At 42.5% G+C, this 25,188-nt stretch overlaps 1 protein-coding gene across 1 annotated transcript in view; it reads right to left on the bottom strand.

Annotated features, from left to right (window-relative positions):
* The window catches only part of PPP2R2B (protein phosphatase 2 regulatory subunit Bbeta), a 278,982-nt gene that overhangs the window by 77,964 nt on the left and 175,830 nt on the right, over window positions 1-25,188 (bottom strand). Inside the window, 2 exon segments of the mRNA XM_032593136.1 lie at window positions 22,185-22,247; window positions 22,249-22,297. Coding sequence (XP_032449027.1) covers window positions 22,185-22,247; window positions 22,249-22,297 — 112 coding nt within the window.

Raw genomic sequence — 25,188 nt, forward strand, 5'->3', positions numbered from 1 at the left:
CTATTCTAATATAGAACAGGAAGGAAACTTCCAAATTCATTCTATGAGGCCAACATTACCCTGATACCAAAACCAGATAAAGACACCACAAAAAAGGAAACTAGAGACCAATATTCCTGATGAGTACAGATATAAAAATCCTCAACAATATATTATCAAATCAAATGCAACAATACATTAAAAAAAAAAAACATATATCACCATCAAGTGAGATTTATTCCAGGTATGCAATGGTGGTTCAATATTTGCAAAGCAATCAACATGATACAACACATCACAAAGAGAAAGGATAAAAACCATATGATCATTTCAATAGATGCAGAAAAAGCATTTGACAAGGCATAACATCTGTTCATGATAAATGCCTCTGCAAGGTAGGTCAAGAGGGAACATATCTTAACAAAATAAAGCCCTTATATGAAAAACTCACACCCCCACATCATCCTGAAAAACTGAGAGCCTTAACCCTAAGATCAGGAATAAGACAAGGATATCCACTCTTAACTGTTTTTATTCAACATAGTACTGGAAGTCCCAGCCACACCAATCAGATAAGAAAAAGAAATAAAAGGCATCCAAATTGGTTAAGGAAGAAGTCAAACTCTTGCTATTAGCAGATGACATGATACTATATACAGAAAAACCTAAACAGTCCACCAAAAAACTACTAGAACTGATACATAAATTCAGTAAAGGTGCAGGATACAAAATCAATGTACAGAAATCTGTTGCATTCCTATACACTAATAATGAAGAAACAGAAAGTGAAATTAAGAAAATAATCCCATTTACCATTTCATCTAAAACAATAAAATATCTAGGAATAAACCTAACCAAAGAGGTGAAAGGCCTGTACTCCAAACACTATAAAACACTGACGAAAGAAATTCAAGATGATACAAAGAAATGGAAAGACATTCCATGATCATGGGTTGGAAGAACAAATATTGTTAAAACATCTATATTATCCAAAGCAATCTACACATTTAATTTAATCCCTATCAAAATAACAACAGCATTATTCACAGAGCTAGAACAAACAACCCTAAAATTTGTATAGACCTCAAATAGCCAAAGCAATCTTGAAAAAGAAAAACAAAACTGGAGGTATCATAATTCTAGACTTCAAGTTATATTACAAAGTGGTAGTAATTAAAACAGTATGGTACTGGCATTAAAATAGACACATTCATCAATGGAATAGAATAGAAAACCCAGAAAGAAAACCACAATTATATGGTCAATTAATCTTTGACAAAGGAGGAATGAAAATGCAATGGGAAAAAGATAGTCTCTTCAACAAATGGTGTTGGGAAAACTGGACAGCAACATGCAGAAGAATGAAACCACTTTTTTTCACCATTTACAAAAATAAATGCAAAATGGATTGAAGACCAAAACGTGAGACCTGAAACCATAAAAATCCTGTGAGAGCACAGGTAGTAATTTCTTTGACATCAGTCACAGCAACATTTTCTTGAGGCAAGAGAAATAAAAGTGAAAATCAACTACTGGGATTACATCAATAAAAGTTTCTGCACAGTGAAGGAAACAGCCAATAAAACTAAAAACAACCTTTTGAATGGGAGAAGATATTGGCAAATGACGTATCCCATGAAGGATTAGTACCCAAAATATATAAAAAACTGATACAAAATTCAATACCCAAAAGACAATCCAATTAAAAATGGGTGGAAGACATGAATAGACATTTATCCACAGAAAACATACAGATGGCTAACAGACACAAAAAAGATGCCCAGCATCACTCATCATCAGGAAAATGCAAATCAAAACTACATTGAGTTTTCATCTCACACCCGCTAGAAGTGTCAAAATAAAGAACAAAGAAACAGCAAGTATTGGCGAGGATGTAGAGAAAAAGGAACCTTCTTACACTATTGGTGGGAATATAAACTGGTGCAGCCACTCTGGAAAACAGTACGGGGGTCCCTCAAAAACTTAAAAATAAAACTACCCTATGATCTAGTAATCACACTTCTGAGTTTTTACCCAAAAAATTTTTAAAAACCCCACTAACTCAAAGGGTACATGAACCCCTATGTTTATTTACAATAGCCAAACTATGGGAGCAGATCCAGTGTCCAATGATATATGAATGGATAAAGAAGATGTGGAATATTATTGAGCCATAAAAAAGAATGAAATCTTGCCATTTGCAACCACAGGGATGGAGCTAGAGAGTGTAATGCAAAGCAAAGTAAGTCAGAGAAAGACAAATACCATATGATTTCACTCATATGTGGAATTTAAGAAACAAATAAGCAAAGGAAGAGAAAAAAGAGAGACAAACCAAGAAACAGACCCTTAACTACAGAGAACAAACTGATGATTACCAGAGGGGAGGTGGGTGAGGCGGATGGTTGAGAATGGTGATGGGGATTAAAGAGCACACTTACCAAAATGAAAAAAAAAAAGTTATTACATTCTAGCCAGATAGGGTCACCTGGAAAGACTTAGCTAGCTCTTCAATAATCAAGATTTAGAGGGGTTGAAAAATATGTACATCAAAGCAAGACTTTGGGCTTGATGTAATCAAGGATGATTTAAAAAAAAAAAATCAGGAGGGGCACCTTGGTGGCTTAGTCAATTGAGGGACTCACTCTTGATTTCCTCTCAGTTCATGATTCCAGGGTCATGGAATCGAGCCCTACATTAAGTTCCCTGCTAAGCATGGAGCCTGCTTAAGATTCTCTCTCTCTATCTCTCTTTCCCTCTGCTTCTCTCCCTCATTCATGCTTTCTCTCTCTAAAAAGAAAGAAAAAGAGAGAGAAAGAAATAAGAAAGGAAAAGCTTCTGCTATGTGATTCAATATTACGTAAAGCTATGTCTTGTACCAACAGAAAAACATAGCCTAGACTTTGGGGAACACAGTGATATTTCACAGTGACCAGCACGGTACTGGGGATATGTGATGTGACTAATATATATTGATGTCAAATATTTATAGGCAATGTACTTTGTGTCAGGCACAACACTGGGTCTTTGGAACAGGACAACAAATAAGACAGTCTCTGTCTCTAGGTTGCTCAATATGCTATTTTATGTGCCTTTTCACACTTGGGAAGTGATAAATGCTTGTTTGACAAGCTCTTTGTATACGCAAAGAGAGAGCTGGTACCTTGGCTGGCCATTACTGTATCCTTCCTTCACACATCTGTAGCTACAGATTCCAAACCCAGGAAGGTGTGAGAGACTGTCTCTTATACTTACTTTCTATAATCATGATAGTACCTAATGCTTCTAGGGGGCTGACTATATGCCACTCCATCAGGCACATGACATGATTTATCTCCTTTAATCCACACAACTGCAGAATGCAACAAGGGCAATATGGGAGGGGTAACCTTACTTCGCAGATGAGGAAATGGAGGCACAGCTCTGACACCAGGCCCTATCCATCCTAGCGAGCACAAAACTACCCACCTCACTATGACCTTACTATGGTTTTATGGCTATTGTGTCACCTGCCACTGCCATTTAAATCCCGTTTCCTTATCGTGGCGTGATCAGAAAAGGAGCTTGTGACGCCAATGGTTGTCTCATTAACTTCTGACTATTAAAGGGAAAAATGCAGAGAATCAAGGCAGGTGCAGATGAGGACAGTTGGACTGAGAATTAAGTTAAATGATAAGCAAAACAAAGGCAGAGAATAAAGAGAAGATGTCACAGGAGGTTAAAAGAAAACTAATGAGCTCTTTTTTAAACAGAAAAAGAGAATGGAAGAGGTAAAGAAGGAAGCCAGGCTGCTGGCGCTTGGCAGGGGGTCATTTATTGATCGACAAGTAAGAATGTGCCAAGAAGAAAGACACAGATGAGGAAAATCATTTGCTGCAGTTTTCACAATGGGAGATGTCCAAGGAGGCAAAAAATGTAAATTTCACAGGGGAAGAAGATTATGAAGTAAGATTCTTCAAGTCCTCCAAAGAAAAGCCCTGCCCCCCCCCCTTTATTTAAAGCATCGGTTTTGTTGGCGAACAAGCATCAAACCATCAAACGACATAGTTGGCCTTGATACTGACAGACACCTGAAGCTGTTTGGAGTATAGGAAACTGGGACGAAGTCTCATAATGACAGGGTCAAAGGAGACCTAGATTTGTTCAGGGAGCAGACTTTCTGTGGACTCTCCCAGAGAAAGGAGGGGGATCTAAAATTGGAGGCAAAGGGGGCGCCTGGGTGGCTCAGTCGGTTGAGCGGCCGACTTCGGCTGAGGTCGTGATCTCGCTGTCCGTGGGTTGGAGCCCCGCGTCGGGCTCTGTGCTGACAGCTCAGAGCCTGGAGCCTGTTCCAGATTCTGTGTCTCCCTCTCTGACCCTCCCCCGTTCATGCTCTGTCTCTCTCTGTCTCAAAAATAAATAAACGTTAAAAAAAAAAATTAAAAAAAAAATAAAATTGGAGGCAAAGGAATAGCTTCTCCACAAGGAGAGCGCTGGAGTGGGGGATGCCTCAAAAGACACAGAAAGGCAGGGCGCCTTGGTGGCTCAGTTGGTTAAGGTTCCTGAGTTCAAGCCCCGGCATCGGCATCAGGCTCTCTGCTGTCAGTGTGCAGCCTGCTTCAGATCCTATGTTCCCCTCTCTCTCTGCTCTTACCCAATTGTGCTCGCTCGCTCTCTCTCTCAAAAAAAAAAAAAAAAAAAAAAACAAACAACCACAAAACAAAAAACAAAAAACAAACAAAAAACAAACAAACAAACAAAAAACAAACCAAACAAAACAACCAAAAACAAAACACCTTACAAAAAAAAGACACAGGAAGGCTAAGCAGAATTTGTCCAAATGTTACAGATGAAAGTTATGTGATCTATCTTGACAGGGGAAACTACTTGCAGCAACGGAGGTGCATAAGGACTATTAGGAAAGTGGAACCACAGTGAAGTTCAGCATGTAAACAAATAAAGGTGGCAGACAGACCTCTCTTCCTTTACAAGGAGAACCTGCTGCTGTCTGTCCAGGTTGGAGTGTTCACTTAAGGCTCTCTTGTTAATTTCCAAGTCTTTGAAGGAGTCTGACTCAAGACTCTCCCCAACTATTTATTTTTCCTTCATGAGAACTGTCTGGTTTAAATTGACATTCTTTTCTAGATATATTTATAGGTATATATGTTTTTTTTTGTCTTTAATTATAGCAAAGGAGATAACCCAGCTCTTGAGTTATGATACCAAATATAGGGAAGCATTTTCATTTTTCAAGGTTGCAGATTTAGGCAAGCTAAGTTTACAGACTGTTTGGAATTTCAATCTCTCAACGTATAAGGCACTTGCAAATGCTTCTGCTCATATATATTTTTTCCCCTCCCTAGAAGGGACCAATGCCAATAAAGCTCATCTCTTCCTGAGTTATAGCTTTTTCCCTTCTGATAATCAGTAAGAATTATGCAAAGGCATAGCGTTGTTAGCAAACAGAAAGAGAGAGCAATCTAATTCCACCTGATCATTTGGCCTGGCACATTGTTTTTCCAGAACATATCTTACCACAGATGCTGGCAGTGTGGTTTCTATAGAAAAGCAGTCCAATTAAGGGGAAAATTTCTGCTAGGTCAATTTTAATGTCTAATGTTGAATTTGAATTTGTGAATGTGAAATAGATTAATAATGAGCTTGTGCTGGAAGAAAAAAATAGAATTCTCTTCTCAGTGGTGAAGACAAAGGAGAAAATAGCAAAAGAACTTTTTTTGGCTGTTTTTTAAGGAAACGTGACATGCACGGAAGGTTTTTCTTCATTGCTAATAGAAAATAGAGAAGGTCTAACATCTGACAGTGGATCCTTTGACCTAGGGAGACAATTCTGCACTTTTGGTGACTGATGGTTGGAGGGTGAGGCAGAGAATCTAAAAGAAGATTTGCCACCAGAGTCCTGAGCCAACTTTTAGCAACCTTGCGCGGAATATTATTGTGCTATTATCCCAGAGGCCACTCACAGCAGATGGCTGCAGCTTCTTGTCTACAAAGAAGTGCTTACTGCTAAGCACATCACTTTTCTCAGCCCGTGACAACTTAAAAGTTCACTGGTCTTTCAGAAAAGGGTGTTACAGCACGGGAACACACCTCTACTTTATTCACAGAGACTCAAATTGATGAGTTATTCTCCATTATCTCCCTATCTTCACTTACAGGTTTTTATTTTTTTTCCTTCTCAGAGTCTGTCATGTATGTATATATTTATGAATCTTTAATGGGTATATCCTTTAGGCCAGTGATAGGAACATTCACTGATGAGCCTTAAGTATTGAGGTTGATGTGGTTAGGCAGATAAACTCTGGTAATTTGATCAAGTTAGAAGTCTCTCCCTTCCTACCTGTCCTCAGAACTGTATGCTTACAGCGGCATCTGGGTGGCTCAGTTGGTTGAGCGTCTGACTTTGGCTCAGGTCAAGATCTTGCAGTTCGTGGGTTTGAGCCCCGTGTTGGGCTCTGTGCTGACAGCTCAGAGCCTGCAGCCTGCTTAGGATTCTGTGTCTCCCTCTTTCTCTGCCTCTCCCCCGCTCATGCTCTGTCTCTCTCTCTCAAAAATAAATAAATATTAAAAATAAAAAACTGTATGCTTCTATCCAAAAGCAACAACTGGGGTCTACCCATTATCTCTCTGTTGTGAGGATTCCTCATTTTCAAACTGGAGCCAGCTACCTATTATCAAATGGTTAATGCTAAAAGCCAGATCCTATGCCAGTATTGTTTTCTGATAAGAAGTACTATGATGTAGGTATGTTATCGATGATAAAATCAATACTTTCAGAGCTTAATAAAAGGCCCAAAGCCTTACAATGACAGAGCTGGGATTTGAATCCAGAGCTATCACTCTAAAGACTGCTATACTAGACTTTTATACCGCTATACTAGACTCTCTCCCAGAACAGTTCCAACCGTGGGCCTCCCTCACTTACCAGAGGGTAAGTAGAAATAAGTCAGCCTCACATTTCTTCTGGCAATAAGAACATTTTGCTCACACATTCTGAACAAACAAGCAATTATTCTGTTTTATTTTAAAGTATCCATGTGACTTGTTCCTTCAGCTCCCACATCCCTCTGTGTACTGTCTTGACTCATATTTTGGGTTTGTCCACAGAAAATAAACTGCATTTCGAAGTCCTGGGGAATTTAAACTGGCAGCCAACACATTTTGGGCTGTGTTGTGATTCTGAAGATATGCTTCTTTTTAAAATACATGAAGATGGAAAAAAAGAACAGTGCCACTGGCAAGAGGAATATGTGAGCTGGACAAACACACAGTGGCCCTTCTTTTTTTTTATTTATTTATTTATTTTTTTTTTTTTATGAATTTTACTGATAAATTGGTTTCCATACAACACCCAGTGCTCATCCCAAAAGGTGCCCTCCTCAATACCCATCACCCACCCTCCCCTCCCTCCCACCCCCCATCAACCCTCAGTTTGTTCTCAGTTTTTAACAGTCTCTTATGCTTTGGCTCTCCTAATGCAGGTGCCACTGACCAAAGTCCCTTGCAAAAGCCCTGGGGACTGGGTCTATCCTGGAATGAATGAGTTTCCACCCCAGTTTTGTATACCCAGAAGAAGCAGAAGGCAGCATTTCTGTAGATGTGCTGTACAAGTTAGTAGTTTGGGTTTACTCAGGGCTTTGGGTTACTCAGGGCTTCTCCAAATGGAGTGTTCCAGGCCCTCACATTTTGCTAGCTACTTGGTAATTCAGGGAACATAAAAGGAAATGAATATTTGGGTAATGTCCAATCAATTTAAGCTTTTACATTTTTATTGAGGGTCTTCAGACTTGCTGTCTTTCATTCAATCATTTTTTTTTCAGTTTTATGTTGTTTTCTGTGCCTAGATATACTTTGATATCCTGGACTATGGGGGCAGCAGGGTAGCCATAGTTGATTCTTGACTATCTTGGAGATTTTTGGCCAGTGAATGCGAGAAGGAAAATGATGACAATAACCATGATTACTATGGCGATTAGAGAAATCGAGGGAAATCGAGGGCCACACATGGGAAATCGAGGGAAACTGAGGACCACACAAAGAACAAGCACAATACCAAACATGCTCTCCTTTGGAGCCTGGGAAAGCTGTGGAGGCTGATCTTGTTAGATGAGTGATAAGAACCCTCGGTAAATGCCAGAGAAGCAAATTGCCCCTTCCTGGAGCCGGTGGGCATTTGTCTCTGTCATTCCTCTGGGCACGGGGCTCCATTCTCTCTGCATGGATAGCAGAGCAAATCCTGCTTTGGAGGCAGATGAGAGCTTTTTAAATGGTTCTGCACTGCTAACCAACCTCGGTCACTTTTTTCTCTCTGGCCCAACTCTTGCATGGAAAATTGAGGTAATGATTTATATGTCGTAAGCAGTTCTGACAGGTGCACTCTGTCTTGGCTTCTTCCAGCCTCAGGACTAATCGGAAGCTTATCTTTTCCTTTGTGTAATAGGGAGCTGTTAGGTTCTATGACCCTCCAAACAATTCAATCACTCACAAGAGGATTCACCTTGGAGGGAGGACGCCTTCATATTGGAGAAGGTCTGTGGAGGCCATGCCCTGACATGTATCAAAACAGTGGCAGTCAAAGGGCTGGAGGGCAACATGGCCACACTGACAAGATGCCATTTGCTTCTTCAACTTAAACGCTTCCTATCTTCCAGGAACTTCCTGGTTTGTGCCGACAGCTTTTCTACCATGATGTACACCCTGTCTTGGGTGCAGAACCTTTAGCTATGTGAGCAAAGAAGGGCTGTTTCCAAAAATGACCACTGCAGAGAAGAAAGGGCTTGCACCACTCTTGGGAGGAAAGAGCAACTTCCTTAGTAAGGTCTATGATGCCCAATGGTCTGGCCATGACCTGCCTGCCTTGTCACCTGCACCTCGCTGGTACCACCTATCTCCCTGTGCTCAGACTTTCAGGCACTCTGGCCTTCATTCCATCTCCTGGTCACCTGTGCAACTTCCCACCTCATGGCCTTATTCTCTGCTCTCTCCAAATGGATCAAATTCTCTGGTCTGTTCTCCTGTGTACCATCCACCTCTCTTCTGCAGCCCCCACCTGGTATCAGTTTCACATTAGGGGGCATTTGATTCACACCCTTTCCAACCAAAAGAGACAGTAAGATCCTTGAGGGCAGGAACTGGGCATTCATGTTCACTGCTTCAAGTCCAGGGCCCAACGTAGTGCCTGGCTTCCAGGAGGGACTCAGGAAGTACTTGAAGAATTATGGAGAAAATGAATAAGAGACCTGGGTGGGGCATCTGTTCTTAGTTGATTTGACCATTACCTAGGGCAAAGGCATATTTAATCAGGACTGATGTGACAGTCAACTGTGAGTTCATGTGCAGAGATGACTTTACTGTGGGAAAGAACAGTGGTGACCAAATATGGCTTTGTCACTTCTGACTCAATATCTAACCTTATTAGTCCTACAGTCGTTGATAATCTTATGTTCCTCTGCCACTCCCCGCCCCCTCCCTGCCCGCCTCACCCAGAATGCTTTTCTCAGATGCTCTTTGAATTTGGAGAGCAAATGATTTTATTTTCTTTTTTTAACTGAAGCTTTTAGATGTTTCTAAACATCTGCTTTTTGGTACCAAAATGGGATAATTTAAATTTGCACCCCTTGTGTCTAGATGTTTCAACATTAAACAGACAATGCCCTTATTTATTTCAAAGTTGCAGAACCCTAAACCCCTGAAATAATGAGAGGAAGTGGAATCACAGAGCAGATAAAAAATGCTGAGAACGAGCTCAGGCAGAGTTGAAATATACCACAGGACTGACTGTAATACCAAGCATAGACACAGGAAGTGGGTGCCATTATGCTTTGACATAAAATTGCATAACCACCTAGTTTCTCACTGATCATCATCCCCGTGAGGGCACACACGTCTATCTATGACTACAGATGTGGAACCTTCTTTTCATAAATGCAGATTTGACAGATGTTAAGCTACACAGAAGGAAACGTGTGAACAGCGATGGTTTCTAGATTGGCTAATGCAGCATTTCTGCCTCAAGAGGTCTTTATGACAATGGGATAAAACCTCCATTGTCAGACAGTTGAAAATCATTGCTTTTGGGAAGCCAGATACTATGGTGGTTAAGAGTGGGGGAGTCTAGTGTCAGAGGACCAGGGTGCACTCTGGTTCTGCCACTTGCTAGTGAGCAAATGTGCACAAATTGCTTTCTCTACATGGAGCAGTTTCCTCATCTGAAACGGCAACAACAGTTTTAAGCTCATGGGGTTAAGGTGAAAATTCGAGGGGAAGCATGCAAAGTGCCTGGTGCTGTATCAGGCACTAGTAAGTGCTCAGTTAATGTTAATGAACTTGAAAGTCAAGAGGGAGCCTCTATTAAGAATCGTTCCTCATCACATTCTATGGCTGGAAGGCAGTAAGAACTTAATGAAAATGCTGCCAGGTGAACCTCTCCTTGGCTCGACCCAATTCTTTCAGAGGGCATTTCCCAAAGTGGGGTCCAGAGATGTGCTATTTGAAATAACAGATCCACAAGCTGTTTGTTGTTACGTCTGTGATAACATAAGAAGCTAAAGACAGAATCGAATCAATGCATGGCTTCATTCACTGATAAGGTGTGGCTATAGAAAACTAAAGTGTCCGCTGAACTAGAAAGTGGCTTGGTGATGTGATGATTCATATTCTGGTGCCTTATCTGTAGACTGCCACTGGGCCAAAGACCACATTTTGAGGAGAATGTCATAAAGAAAGGGATCCCATGAACTGAGCAAAGGGCTTTTCATGGTCAATGAAGCTGGGTGGAAAATACCTCATGTATCTTTCTTAGAGTTTGACAGCATGTATCCGTATATTAAAGGTCTTGAGAAATCCTGAAATACGTCTGTTTAAATGTGTTTAAGTGAGAGTTTCCCCATATATTCTTGAGCAAGAAACATTTGTGAGAATGAATGTGTATAGGTTTTTATCACTACCTTTAACATTTTTTTTGGTAAAGAACATGAGCCCAACTCATCATATGATCACAACAAATTAAGTAAGTAAATACAAATTAACACCTTTCAGGTAGAAAATTCCTTTCTTGTGGCTCAATTATTTTATGGAAACCAAAGAATTAAATACATTTTTTTTCTGTTTATAACCATCTCTTTTAACATCAAGTACCCTTAGGTTTTCCTCCAACCAGTTTCTTATGTACCCAACCCCCAAAGTATCTTTCTGTACATTAACCTCTAGGGAAATATTTAAAATCTTTTTCTCAGGTAAGGATAGCAATGCAAAATGCTTACCTTTATGTACCAGGTAAAGCCTGGCTTACAACATACTAGGATCAAAGGGACTATATCTTCTATTGAACTTGATTCCAAACCCATTTGTGTTAATTATTTTCTACAAAAATCTTACGCATCATGAGCAGATGCCCTAGAATTTTTGTGAATTCAAATTAGTTCTTTGCATAAGCTGGTAGCAAAAGGGATCTAGGCATATATTTCTGATCTCTGGTTAAGTAAGTCTAACCAAAAAACAACTACAAATCAGTTCTAGGCTTTGTTGACATTCTAAGGTTTCTTGAGCAATGCCCTGCTTGGCATTGTGCCACAAGCACTGCACACCAACACACGCCCACATGTCACTTTAGGGATTGGCACTCACACCTCTCCCTCTAGCAACAGTGAGCCAGGACTTGGTCCAGGGACAATGTCTTTCCCATCACACTGAAAATTCAGAGAACTCCACCTGAATAATTCAGAAAATGGAGGTACTTTTCTCTTGGAATCATCCAGTTGTGCTGGGATTTTCCATTTACTGTAAAAACATACAGAGAGCCCTTTAAAGGAAAAGATCAGGAAAATAATACTGATAACTTCTCTTTTGAGAAAAACCCACCTGGATCAGTGTGAATTAGGTTTGACACAGTGGAGAGATCCTTGCTTGCAGAGCTTAAAAAAGTCCAGCAGCCTGCCTCGCCTGGCTAGCCTTACCACATCTCTGAAATTCAAATGAGCTAATGACCAGAGTCAGGAAGAGAATGGCTCAGAGTCTAGAATACTGTCCTGCCTCATGACCAGGCAATCTCAAGATAAACTCTATCAGAGGCCATTGAACACTGCGATTTTCTTCACTAATGTGATTCTTTTCTTTTTCTCGTGCTAGTGGACTTCTCAGCTTCCTATTGCCATTAAGTATACATATGGGGAGTGGCATTTACTAGTTCCTACCACATTCCAGAAGCCAGGGTAGCCTTCCAAAGGGGGTGGGAGCGAGAGACAAAGAGAACTGGATCTTAAATCAGGTATAGGAGTCTGCTTATATTTGCATTTATGTTGGATCTGATTATGACACTGTAAATGCAGCAGAACAAAGGTAGCTTTCAGATGAAAGAAGATATTTATTGTCAGTGAATACACTCTGAATCTGAGGCAGCTTTGGAGAGTCAGTATAAACACACATTCAGAATAAAGCACAATGGATTACTGGTCTCAGCCGTAACATTGCTTTGAACATTTACAATTATATTCATGAGACTTTCCTGAAACTCTTGGTGTCCAGGTGACAGACAGGAAGGGAGGGGAGAGGAGAAAGGTAATAATGCTGACCATGTACTGTTCACAAGGCATCAAGCTACACACTGTCAGCCTGTTACTCTATTTATTAGCATGACCTTTATAGGAAGAATGTATAGTGACTTCCATTTTACAGATGATGGCTGACAGGTGGTCAGAGCCCTAGCCTTTTCCTGCAGACACTGCAGTATAGTGTTAAAATCAGACTCTGGAGTCAGTGTGAATCTGGTTAAAAATGTGACTCTGCCTCTTAGCAGCTATAGCCTGTGGGCCAGTCACTTCAGCTCTCTGAATTAAATCTCCTTATCTGTAAAATGGGAATAACAGCACCACCCACCCCACAGGGCTGCTGTCAGGCTGTAATGAGATGGTGTTTATAATGTGCCCAGTGGAAAGTCTGGCACACAGTATGTGTTTAATTAATGTCTCAATAGTGTTAAGTTTTAGAGTACCCTGGCCATCAGATAGGCTGCCCCCTGATTCCACAAGGAGTAGGATGGGAAAATAACTTGAGTTTTACAATTATTATTATTATTTTTTTAGTTTATTTTGAGAGAGAGACAGAGAGAGTGAGTAGGGGAGGGGCAGACAGACAGGGAGAGAGAGAATCCCAAGCAGGCTCTGCACTGTCAATGTGGCGCCCACCACAGGGCTTGAATTCACAAATAGCAAGATCATGACCTCAGGTGAAATCAAGAGTTGGACGCTCAACTGACTGAGTCACCCAGGTGCCCCAAGAACTTGAATTTTAAAGGGCAGAACCACTCACACACAACCTCACTGACGTGCAGAAGCTTACTCCAAATCAAATCACAAATCACTTTATGGAAACTTAGTGTAGTGCCAACCTTGTTTTGATAGTAAAGATTACCCTCAGATTATCCTGTATAGAACCTTCAGGTGAGGAAGAGAGAAGAAGACAAAGAAGACAAAGAAAATGAAACCAGAGAACCTTGACCTTGGAGCAGACCTTTGAGGTCATCATGCCAATGGCCCTCGAACCCAGATGGTCTTTGGGACTGCCCGGGATACAGCTGAGAGGGGAGAAGATCCCCTGGCTTTGCTCCTGCATGTTCAGAGTCAGTGATCTGGGGACAACTGAAGACGTTCCCAGAGTCTGATGATCATCCCTGTTTGGTAAACCGTGACCTAGTTCCATGTATCTTTCCTGCTCCACCTTCTCCCAAAAACAAAATGGAAAACTCACCTGTGCCCAAGGCACCAGCAGCTTCTACAGATTCCTTGACAGGTTGTTCTCTAGAGTTACTGCTTACTCAGAGTTTGCTTTACAATGAAGAGTCAGATGAGTATACCAGATATTCTACTTTAATGCAAGCGGAAGGATAGTAAAAACATGAATTCAAGTCCAAACACTACCACCTACCAACTGTGTGGCCTCAGGCACATTGCTTAACCTCTCTGACTTCAGGTCCCACATCTCTAAGATGAGGTTTGTTTCAGTAGCTACATGATAGGTGTAACTCGAAGATTAAGTCAGCCAATACAGGTAAAGTGTCCCTGGAACACAGCAAATGCTCAATCAGTGTTTGCTGCCCTTATTCCCATTCCAATGGAATTGGTTCCTTCGCCTAACACTGCACACAACTAACACTGTCTCACCAAACATTAGCCAAAGAACAGGAGAGGGACATCCACAACCCTCACCCCCAAGAGGCGAAACGTGTCAAAACACAGAGGCTTGTCAGGAGGGTAGTGCCTGAGGCTCCTGTGGAGTGCTTTCTGATCCCATAACTGAAACCCCATGACACACACAGATACAATCAGATAATGATGGCAATCAATAATGATAACAGAAATTATTATTTATTTTCATAAACACAGACTATGTGCGTCCCGCTGAGTTACACACATCACATGCCAGCATTCGCTTTCAGGGCAGTCAATCAATGGGAAATCTCAATATCCACCCGCGGAGGCAGGAGGGGGAGGGATGGAGGCAAGGCTGAGAAATGACCCCCACCAGAGTGACACATTCACACAGTTAATCTGATCCAGGGGGCCATCCGGGGGCCATTGCAGGCCTGTGAATATGGAACAGGCTTGATTGATTTTCACTGCAGTAGCTAAACTCTTCATTGTTATTTGCAACAAATATAAGGAAAGGGGAGATGAAACTGTAAAAGGATTGGATATTAAGTCCCCAGAGCAGCAATAAATCACAAAATGAAGTCTCGAAAAATTAAAAATGGGCAGGGGGAGGCTGTATCTGTGTCCTAAGAGGCCTTGGCTATCAAGGCATAAAACCAAAATTAAAACCTGGGCAGTGATGGCCGATCGCGACTCATCCTGTAACTTGCCCTAAAAGTGGCCTGGGCTCACCCATCCTCCTGGAGTGAGCATCACCATGTGGGCATCACAGAAGCAGCAAGAAAACCTGGGGTTGTGTCTGCACAAAGCACAAAGTGTCTGCTTCTCGAGCCTCAGTTTCCCCCTTTGATAATGGGGAGAATTACATCCATACCAGTAGAAAGAGGAATGTATCTATTCATGTCCTTCTTGCCATCCAGGATCCTGGGGAGCATCAAATGAGATCCCCAGCTTGAAAGAACATCTATCCTTCAAGATGCATCCTGGAAACTCCATCCCAATCCTGCACCTCTTCCCTTCTGTTCTTTCCCCAACATGGCACATTTCTGTGCTCTTCTTAGGACATTTATCCTACCCAGTGTTTCTCAAAGGGTGGCCCAGGCATCTCATGCATCAGAACCACCTGGGGGTTTTCCAGGAGGGGTCTCATCAAAGACATCAGTTGGTACCATTCAGACTTCCTAAACCAGAATCCCTAGTGATAAAGCTAAGGACTGTGTGCTACAGAGCATACCAGGTGCCCTTGAAGCACTCTGCAGTTTAATAACTACTGCTTCAATTAATTTCATGTTGCACCCACTTGCATTGGTCCCCTCCTTTCTCTCGAGGGAAGGGAGTGTGTTTCGCTCATCTTTGTGAGATCTACTTGGTAGTACGTAATTAGCACGGTGCTTGACACACAGTGGGCACTCAGTAAATAGGATACAAATACATTAAAAGTTCTACGTGTCAGATGTTATCACCCTTATTGTTGTCGGGATAATGGACCACATAATAAATAGTCCTGTGTAATGGTAACTGGTAAGACCTCTGGGGTCAAGTAGACCTGCACTCCATTCTTGGCTTTGCCACTAATTATCTGTGGGGCCTTAAGCCAGTACTTACCTCCTTGAGCCTCTGTTTACACATCTGTAAAATGGGCATGATGCCTAAGGCATAGGATTGTGATGAAGAAAGAATTGTAAAACATATATTACACAGCTCAGCCTGGAGCCTGTCACTAGGGGAGGCTGAACAAATGTAGTGGCTATCAGTACACTTAAACCACTGGTCTATTTAATCAGTTCTTTAGAAAAGAGATCAGGTAGTGAAACTAGTTGTTTCACAGAAAGAATCATTTCTGGGAAAACAGCTATTCTGTGTAGTCAGCCTTACTAACCCCATGACCTGTTAGCCACAATCTCTAAGAAGATCCTTTCAGAATTCAGAGCTAGCAAACGCTCTTGCTGACTGGCCATGGTTTTAGACTGTGGGTAGGGGGATATGCAAATAGCCACTGATGAGATTTGCAAACATCAGGATCATTCTATGTGGAAAAACATTAGCCTAGGAAGTCACAGGTGTGTGTCCTGAGGCTGAGAGGAAGACAGAAGTAGTCACCAGCAAAAGGTACGTGCATAAAACAGGATGTCATTTAATCTTTCTGTCTTTAATCTTTCTAAAAAACAGTGCACCATTGTGTGCCCACTCTGTGGCAGAAAAGCCTTTGTGACCCTCACCCATGTTCCTTCCTCCCTACCAAAGTCAAGCTCATACATTAAGAAAGCTTTGTCCCTTTGGGGCGCCTGGGTGGCTCAGTCGGTTGAGCGTCCAACTTCAGCCAGGTCACGATCTTGCGGTCCGTGAGTTCGAGCCCCGCGTCAGGCTCTGGGCTGATGGCTCAGAGCCTGGAGCCTGTTTCCGATTCTATGTCTCCCTCTCTCTCTGCCCCTCCCCCGTTCATGCTCTGTCTCTCTCTGTCTCAAAAACAAATAGTCGTTAAAAAAAAAAAAAAAGAAAGCTTTGCCCAAGAATTCTGAGAAACACAAATAATGCAAGTGCCCTGCACTACAATCACGAATTAGTATTTTCTTAGAAGACAGAGGCTATAAGAAATCATCATGAAAACTTGGGAGTCAGATAGACTAGGTTTGAATCCCAGTCCTGGCATTTTCTAGCCATGAGATCTTGGGAGAAATCCTTGTCTACTCTAAGACTCCGTTTCCACTTCTGTGTAATGCATTCAACTAACAAATACATGGCTGACCATGTGCCACACACTCTTCTAGGTGTTGGAGCTGCGGGAGAAAACACAACGTGGTTCCTTTCTCTTGGAGCCTACATTTGAGTGGAGGTGGAGGGGCAGCAGAAAATGGACAAACGGTTTCTCAGGTAAGGATACAAGCTAACAAAAGAGGGGGAGGGTAAAGCCACCGAGAGTGAATGGGAAGATGTGAGCGTGTGATGTTCCCTCTGGTATTCTAGGGGAACTTCTCTGAGGGAGGAAGGCTCTGGATGGTCCAGAGAGAATAACAGAATGTCCCTGGCAGAGTTACTGTTAGAACTACTTGGTACAGAGATGTGAAACGCAGCACCTGGCATATAGTAAGCATGTAATAAACATGGCTATTATTATTATTATTAACATTAGCTGTAAGGAATATTTAGATAAAATCCATTAAAAAACAGGAATTCATTACATCCCCTTTATTTTTGGGAGAGGTTATGGCAAGTCACAGCTTGGTAGATCACACCTTCTGAAATCTATATTTATAACTAGTTAAAAAGCAAATTCCAATCTGGCCTAGGTTTCCAGGACACTGGAAGCCAACCATAATGAGGTGAATAATAACTCCAGGCTCATCCTGCAGGGAGAAATATGCTAAGTGTGATTTCTCACCACTCAGCTCCCATCTCAGGCTGATGAAGTTACTTGAACTATGAGTTTCTGTTGCCTAGAAAGGGGCTCTGAGGGTTTCTTACCTCTGGGTATTGGGAGGCTGGGAAAGAAGGGCAGGAAGAATCATGCTAAGTAGAACTGCAGAAGACCTCAGGGTCATTGCTTCTGCATGCTGAGGTCAGAGATCTGGAAACTCACTGTGTATGAACGTGTGGGTAAGAAAGAAAGAGGAGTGGGTGGAAAGGGAGAGAGAGACAGACAGACACTATCCTGGAATAATAATGGCACTAATTAAGAAAAAACATTTCAAATCCTCAAATGTCTGTGTCCAAGTGTAAGATTTTTAGTCCCAGCTCTGGAATAACCAGTTGGCAGACAATGGACAAGTCACTTCTCTGAGTCTGCACCAGGTTTAAGGGCTCAGGTCCAAGAGCAAAGTAGGTCAGATTTGATTCTTAGCCCTGCATGATCTTGGGCATATTACTTAACCTCTCTGAGCTTCATCTGTACCATGAGTATTTAATGGCGAACCATATGTCATGTGGTAGCTAGTGCAGAAAGAGTGTGCAGTATGATGCATGGGATATAATAAATGCTCAATAAATACTAGATGCCAGCATTTTCACCAGCCAAATACTTATCCTTTCTCACTGGCTGTTCTGAAGATGAATCAAGGGATTAGGTAAAAAAAAAAAAAAAACACTTTGTGATATAAATGGCATTTTATAGCTATAAGGTGTTATTATTAAATTATCATTATGATTATTGCTTTCAATGTTATGATACTGAGCAGGAGATATGGTTTTCACAGAAGTGCTTCTCATAGTCTCTTTGGGTAATGAGTGACTGGATTGAAAAAGCTATCTTCCATGAAAAAAGGGGAAAAAAATAGCCACATTCTTGCTTTGAAAAGCTGAGCCTCCTAGCACTGAAACAGATCAGGTTCATTACTCAATGAGGATTAATTAGCTGTCGGGTATTATTAAACGTTCTCACTCTCAAGATCCACATAGAACTGGAAACTATGAAAGTGAGCGAGAGGTAATCATTAGACAGGGAAGGGGGGAAAAGCTACAAATGCTGGCAATGCAAATTTTGAGAGAGGAGCGTGTTAGTAAAACACAGGCTGATTAATATCACGTCAGCTCATTTTCTGTTTGGAGTCATTGTTCTGAATCCCAGGTCTTCAGAGTTGCTTGGGTTTTTTTTTTTCTTCTACTACTGGGATCAAAAAGGAAAGGAGGCTGGCCTTTTCAGTGTTTTCATCTAGAATGCTGCAGGGTGGATGATTCCACCGAAACACGGTATATTTGAAAGCCTAGGAAAGTAGATGGGGTGAAATCGAATATGGGTAATTACAATATTATAGCAAATGTGTCTCTCAGGTTGGTACAATAACTATTGAAATGATTGAAAAGTAGCAGAGGCTCATAAAAAATGATAGCTCAGGGGAACCTTAAAAGATGATAGAATCCAGTGACCACAGACCTACTGTCTTAATTACAGGGGCTTCTGTTAAAGATGTCCATTTCTCGAGATCACTCAATTTGCTAAAGAGAATCACTGGGGCTGGGGCCCAGGGATCTGAATTTGTAACTAGGACCATGGATACAAAGCATGGACTATGCGGTCCTCTGTGTGGCAGCTTAGAAACTAGCACGGAGAGAAGAAATGTGATTCACTGGCCCAGGGTCACACAGCTGGTTAAGAAGAAAGCAAGAATCAGAACTGGGGTTTTCAAACTTCCAGCCACACCTCAAGGCTTCCTTCCATGTCTGGTATGTACAAATCTACTTCGTAACATCACTGTCTCACTTTAGGGAGAATCTCTGCTCTAAAGGAAACATGCACATAGGCCTTCTCTTCATCATGGGGACAACATCTCTGAGTAGCTAACCACAGATGTATGAAGTCCCATAGGATGCCACAGCCAACAGGAGTTCATTGTGGGAACTACAGATGGCATCTGAGAAAGTCCATTCACAGAGAACACAAGGACAAGGTGACATGTGGGCAGAAGTTCATGTCGTGAACCCCCCAGTGGCACCTAAGCCATCTGTGTTCCTTACAGGATTGCAAAGTTCCAAGGGGCTACAGATGGTCTTACTCCCTTTGGATAGGCAGCAGACTGTCTGCCACTTACTAGACATCAGTGAAGAGTTTGTGGAATGAATACCACAGTATAAAAAGTACATGAAAAGGACAAGAATATACATTTTTTCCTGTCAGTAGGGAGTAGTAACAGCCATGATAATGATAATGATGAAGATAATATTAAACGGCCAGCAGGGAACTAACATTATCGAGTGTTATGTGTGAGTGAGACATTGCACCGGCTAACATTTCATCACGCGCAATAGAGCATGGGATCCTTGCAAAACTCCTGGGAGGCAGTGAATCCTTGTAATGCACATGGGACTTGGGAGGCATAAAGAGTTTGGTTCATATGACCAACGTCCCTGGCTGGAAAGCAATAGAGCCAAACTTCTAATCCAGGGCAGACTGACTCAATGTCCATACTCTTCACTACTCAACCCTCAGGTCTGCAAACCTCTGAGCATTTAGACCATCAGCCCACTCTGATACAGAGGACTTGCATGGCCATTCTTCAGGCTGAGGAAGCAGGTTGATGAGACGAAGCTGAGAAGCCAATGCTTGTTTGCTCAGAAGAAGCTCAAAGAAAAACTAGGTAACCACAAATACTTGGGTAAACACATGATAGCCTAGCACTGTGGCCAGCACTGAGCCTGTGCTCAAAAAGTACCACTGAATAAAGAGAGGAACAAATGAATTAATGAATTAATGAACAAATAAACAAGCAAGGTAACCAGGCACATGCTGATCCTTCAGTTCCCATATCTGCTTCTCAACCCATGGTGACAACCTCTTTTCCCTACATGTACTGCACTGTCTCTCTGATCTCAGTTTTTGGTCTTTAGTAGGGCAGCTGATATCTGAAAACACATATCTGAAAGGTTTGAAAGTCCCTTGGGGCTAGGGCTGGTCTCAAGATGTGGATCTGGGAATGCTGTACCATTCACAGTATGCACATCTAAAACCAAACTCACCACCAAGCCCTGAACCACTTTACCTTGTATTTAGAGAGCCTTCCCTTAAAAGTTTTCTCTGAGAAACACATTTCTTAAAAATTTTTATTAAAAAAAATTTTTGTAATGTTTATTATTTTTGAGACAGAGAGAGAGACAGCATGAGCGGGGGAGGGTCAGAGAGAAAGGGAGACACAGAATCTGAAGCAGGCTCCAGGCTCTGAGCTGTCAGCCCAGAGCCTGATGCAGGGCTTGAACTCATGAACAGTGAGATCATGACCTAAGCCGAAATCAGACGCTCAACCAACTGAGCCACCAAGGCACCCCTATTTATTTTTGAAAGAAGAGCGAGAGAGAGAGAGCGAGAGCGAGAGTGAGAGAGAGGAGAGAGAGAGAGAGAGAGAGAGAGAGACAGCGAGTGCAAAAGCAGGGGATGGGCAGAGAGAGAGGGAGAGAATCCCAAGCTAATAGCACAGAGCCTGACAGGAGGCTGGATCCCACAAATTGAGAAATCATGACCTGAGCTGAAATCAAGATTTGGACGCTTAATCGACTGAGCCACCCAGGTGCCTTGAGACATCCATTTAAAAAAAAAATTTGTTTTTAGGTTTATTATTTATTTTGAAGAGAGAAAGAGAGAGCAAGCACGAGCAGAGGAAGGGGGACAGAGAAGAGAGAGAGAATCCCAAGCAGGTTCCACACTGTCAGCGCAGAGCCTAACATGGGGCTCAATACCCCAAAGTGTGCAATCATAACCTGGGCCAAAATGAAGAGTCAGATGCTTAACTGCCTGGGCCACTCAGGTGTCCCCAGAAATCCATTTTAATACCACTTTCCTATGAGACCTTTTCTGATCTCTAGAACCAAATATAATTTCTTCACCCTTTGATCAAACTGTAACTCTCAGACACTTACTGCATTTAACTTACTCTATTTACTGTCATAAGCATTTTTATAGGAGACCTCCAATCCTTTCCTTACCAGACTGTGACTTTCTGGAGGGCAGAAAGGGAGCTACTCAGGACTGATAGCAGAGATCATATACTGACTACCAGCCATGGAAGGAGGGCACATTTTTAGTGAAGTATGAGGTTCACTGTTTAAAGTTTAGTAAGTATGAGGTTCACTGTTTCACAGACAGAGAAACTAAAAACAAATTGCATGACTCAAGTTCAAAAGGGTTAGGTGACTACGTGAGATTCTACGGAGTGGCCAGAATTCAAACCCAGGCCTATGAGATCCAGAAGTTCACGTTCTGAACCACGAAACCCCAGCTTGCCACGTGGGTCATCCCATCCCCTATGCCTTGAGTACAGAAACATTTTAGAGAACATGAGCACACAGAGGCTAAGCATATAGTAATGCATGGCAGTGGCCACGTGGGCGAGTCCTAGGGGGTTAAAAGAAATGCATGAATCTGTAGTCATCAGAGCCTGGCCCCCTGTCTTGCCCCCCCCCCCCATCTGCCACCAGACACTCAGACAGGTCGAGCTCCCACTTCACCTCCTTTACTCACATGTTATAGTTGCAACCAACCTTTAGCAGCAACCCACATGCGGCTGAACCCGGGAACCCTTCCCCTGAGCCTGGTGGCCAAGAGACGTGAAAGGCGGTGGCCAAAGCTGCCGCTGGGCTCACCCGCAAGGTTGTGATGGTGGCAGGATCCCGGAGCCGGCCCTCCTCATCTTTCAGGTTGTAACCTTTCTGGCCTCTTATCACGCTCGCTGACTTTCCACAGCTTCACAGTTTATCTGTGGAGGGCAACCAGAGCAAATCAAAATTACAGTGAAAATGAGCTTGAAAAAGGAGTCTTCTATGTGGATGGTGGGGGGCAGGAGTTGGGGAGCAGGGAGAGGTGGAGGTAAGGATGGAAGGAAATGCTACAGAAGCTGGTTCATATCAAGGGTTCCGAGCATAAATCTCACATCATCGGAAGGCAGAGCTCATGTTTCAAATCAAAGGTATACACTGTGCTGAGACCAATGGTTTCCTGACGATGGCCTATGAAATTTAGAGGCTTACACGTTATTTTGGTTCATTCAGTAAAAATATTTATTGAACACTGAATCAGAGCAGCTACATATAAGAATTAGCTATGTAACTATGTTATCAGCATTTGCTATGGAAAATGTATTTAATATTCACAATAACGCTGAGAGGTAGATATTCCCATTTCAGTCCATCCCACCAAGCACTTCCTTACCATGACCTGAAAGGCCCTCCATGAGCCACGCTGGAGTTCCTCATCCTTTCTGGTCTTACCCTGTGAGCCCCAGTCACCCTGCGCTCCAGCCATATGGCTTCTTTATAGCTCCCTGTTCACATTATCCCCACTCCAGCCTTAGGCTTCCCACGAGCTGTGCCTTTAGCCAGGAAGCCTTCTACCTCCTCGTCACGTGACTTGTTCCTTCACTTGGCTCTATTTGTGTCCCACGCTCAGAGGGGCCTTTCTGAATCAACCTGCATCAAATGTCCCCACCATTCTCATGCTGCTCCCCCTGCTTTATGTTTCCTCCTAGAACGTTTCGCTATCTGACAACATATTTGTTATGCCTCCCTCACTAGAACATAAAATCCCCGGAGGCAGGGATTCTGTCTTTTTCATCACTACATATCCAGCACCTGTAACAGTGCCTGAGACACAGAAGATGTTCAACAAATATTAGTGGGTGAAAGAATGAACCCCATTTCTACACAGTGCATCTTGCTAGCAATACTCAGAGATAGAAAATGGTAGGATCATTCATCAAGATGCTCCTCTCCCATTGCAGTCTCCAGGCTTGGAGTCCCCAGCTGGAAACGACCCTTTTTGCAACTGTGTTCTGTTCCAGCACTTACACTACTTGCTGATACCTGTAATTCTCCACTGCAATAAAACAGGGCAAGATCTCCAATGTCTACAGGGGTGAGGTGGGCCAGGGGAATGAGTGAGAGGGGCTGAGGGCTTGGAAGGCAGGAGATGGTGAGCTCCATCTGCAGCCTTTCGATCTGTTTCCTAAGAAGATGTGTTTGGGCCAACCGAACGTATGTGTGGGTCACGTGTCCTTTGCAGGCTTTCCTGAACAGGTCCTGCATTCATTATTTGTGCTTGCTCTAGCTTTTCTTGTGCAGGCAGGGACTCAAAAGCCTTCTCTGTATCTTCCTCTGCCTGCACAGGGTTGGCTTTGGAACCAGACAAGCTTGGGCCTCACCCCAACTCCAGCCAGCCGCGTGGCCAAGGGCCAGGATTCCTGCGTAGTAGGTGCCCAGTATCTCTTCAGTGAGAAACAAATGGGCGCAATAGTTTTTTCAGGAAAAAGAGTACAGAATGCCTAGTTAAATCTGAACTTCAGATGAAGAGCAAATGACTTTTTAGTATAAGTATGTCTCAAATATTTCAACCTTACAAATAAAGACACTTAACTTCTCTATGCCTTAGTTTCTTAAATTGTGATTTGGAGAAACAGTGTCTTCCTCATGGGGCTCTTAGAAGGACTGAATGAAACCCAGTGTTTAACGTAGGGTTGGGGTGTCTAATAATGGTTGACAAATAGCAGCTGTTACTCGAATTCGCAAAGTGGCCAACTGTTCTTTGACGACAACCTGTTGCTCTGACAGCATTAGCTTCATCCCGTGATGATGTCAGCACACCCTGTTTCTTCCATAATACTGTTGGAAGAAGAGCCACACCTCACCCAGCCTGTCCCAGGGTTCCCTTTCTCCTTTGCCCCTCATCTCACCTCCCCATGTCTCCCCACCAAATGCCTCGTCCTCAGAGGTTTGACATGCATCCCATCTGAGGTAGGCTTTCAGCAACAATTTGGCTACTTTAACAGGTAAGTGTCCCTGTCTCCTGTTCTCCTGGGGAGGACTCAGGCTGGTCACGTCTACTGGCACATGTGGCATGGCGGCCAAGTGTAAGATTGGTGTGCTCTGAATTGTGTGCCCCCTCTGGCTTGTACTGGGACGGAAGGCAAGGAAGCCTTTCCTAGATACTGAGTTGAATTCAGATCGTCCTATCTGTATGCCAACATTCCTCTGGGCCTCCCTTCTCTGGATATCCTGCATAATACTGCACTGTATGTTAGGGTCAGAAACTGAAACAGGGGCCATATTATACAGTCACTTGATTAGTGACTGGTCAGCTGTGACTCAGAACAACACAGACCAGTGACTTTAACACCAAATACTTTCTACTGCTTGGCTTTGGAATATATCCCGTCCTGTTTGCAAGGCAATTCTTCTATTTTCTTATTACGAATGACACATTGCTACACGGAGAAATCATAGGTAAAACACAAAAAGCAAGAATCAACTATACCTCCTCCAGTCAGGGACAATATCTGTTTTGCACAGATATTTGCAGTATTTTTTTTCTATGCATTTTTGGGGGATGGGTACGAACCTATTGTAAGACTGCATGTACTGGTTTTGTATTCTCTCATTTTATCCTTCTTTCATTATACATGTGGTAAATATAATTGCAAAAAATGAAAATAAGCTGGAAAGTAAAAAATAAAATAAAATCCTCCCTCAAGTCCACTAGACAAGAGATACTTTAGGGAATTTTGTGCAATCCTTTTGTTACATTTGATGTGTAATTATACAACCTTTTCATATATGTAACATGCTATGCATAGTTTATAATATTCCTTTTCCTAAC

This window comes from Lynx canadensis, chromosome A1 (assembly GCF_007474595.2).
Source record: "Lynx canadensis isolate LIC74 chromosome A1, mLynCan4.pri.v2, whole genome shotgun sequence".
Lineage (NCBI taxonomy): Eukaryota > Metazoa > Chordata > Mammalia > Carnivora > Felidae > Lynx > Lynx canadensis.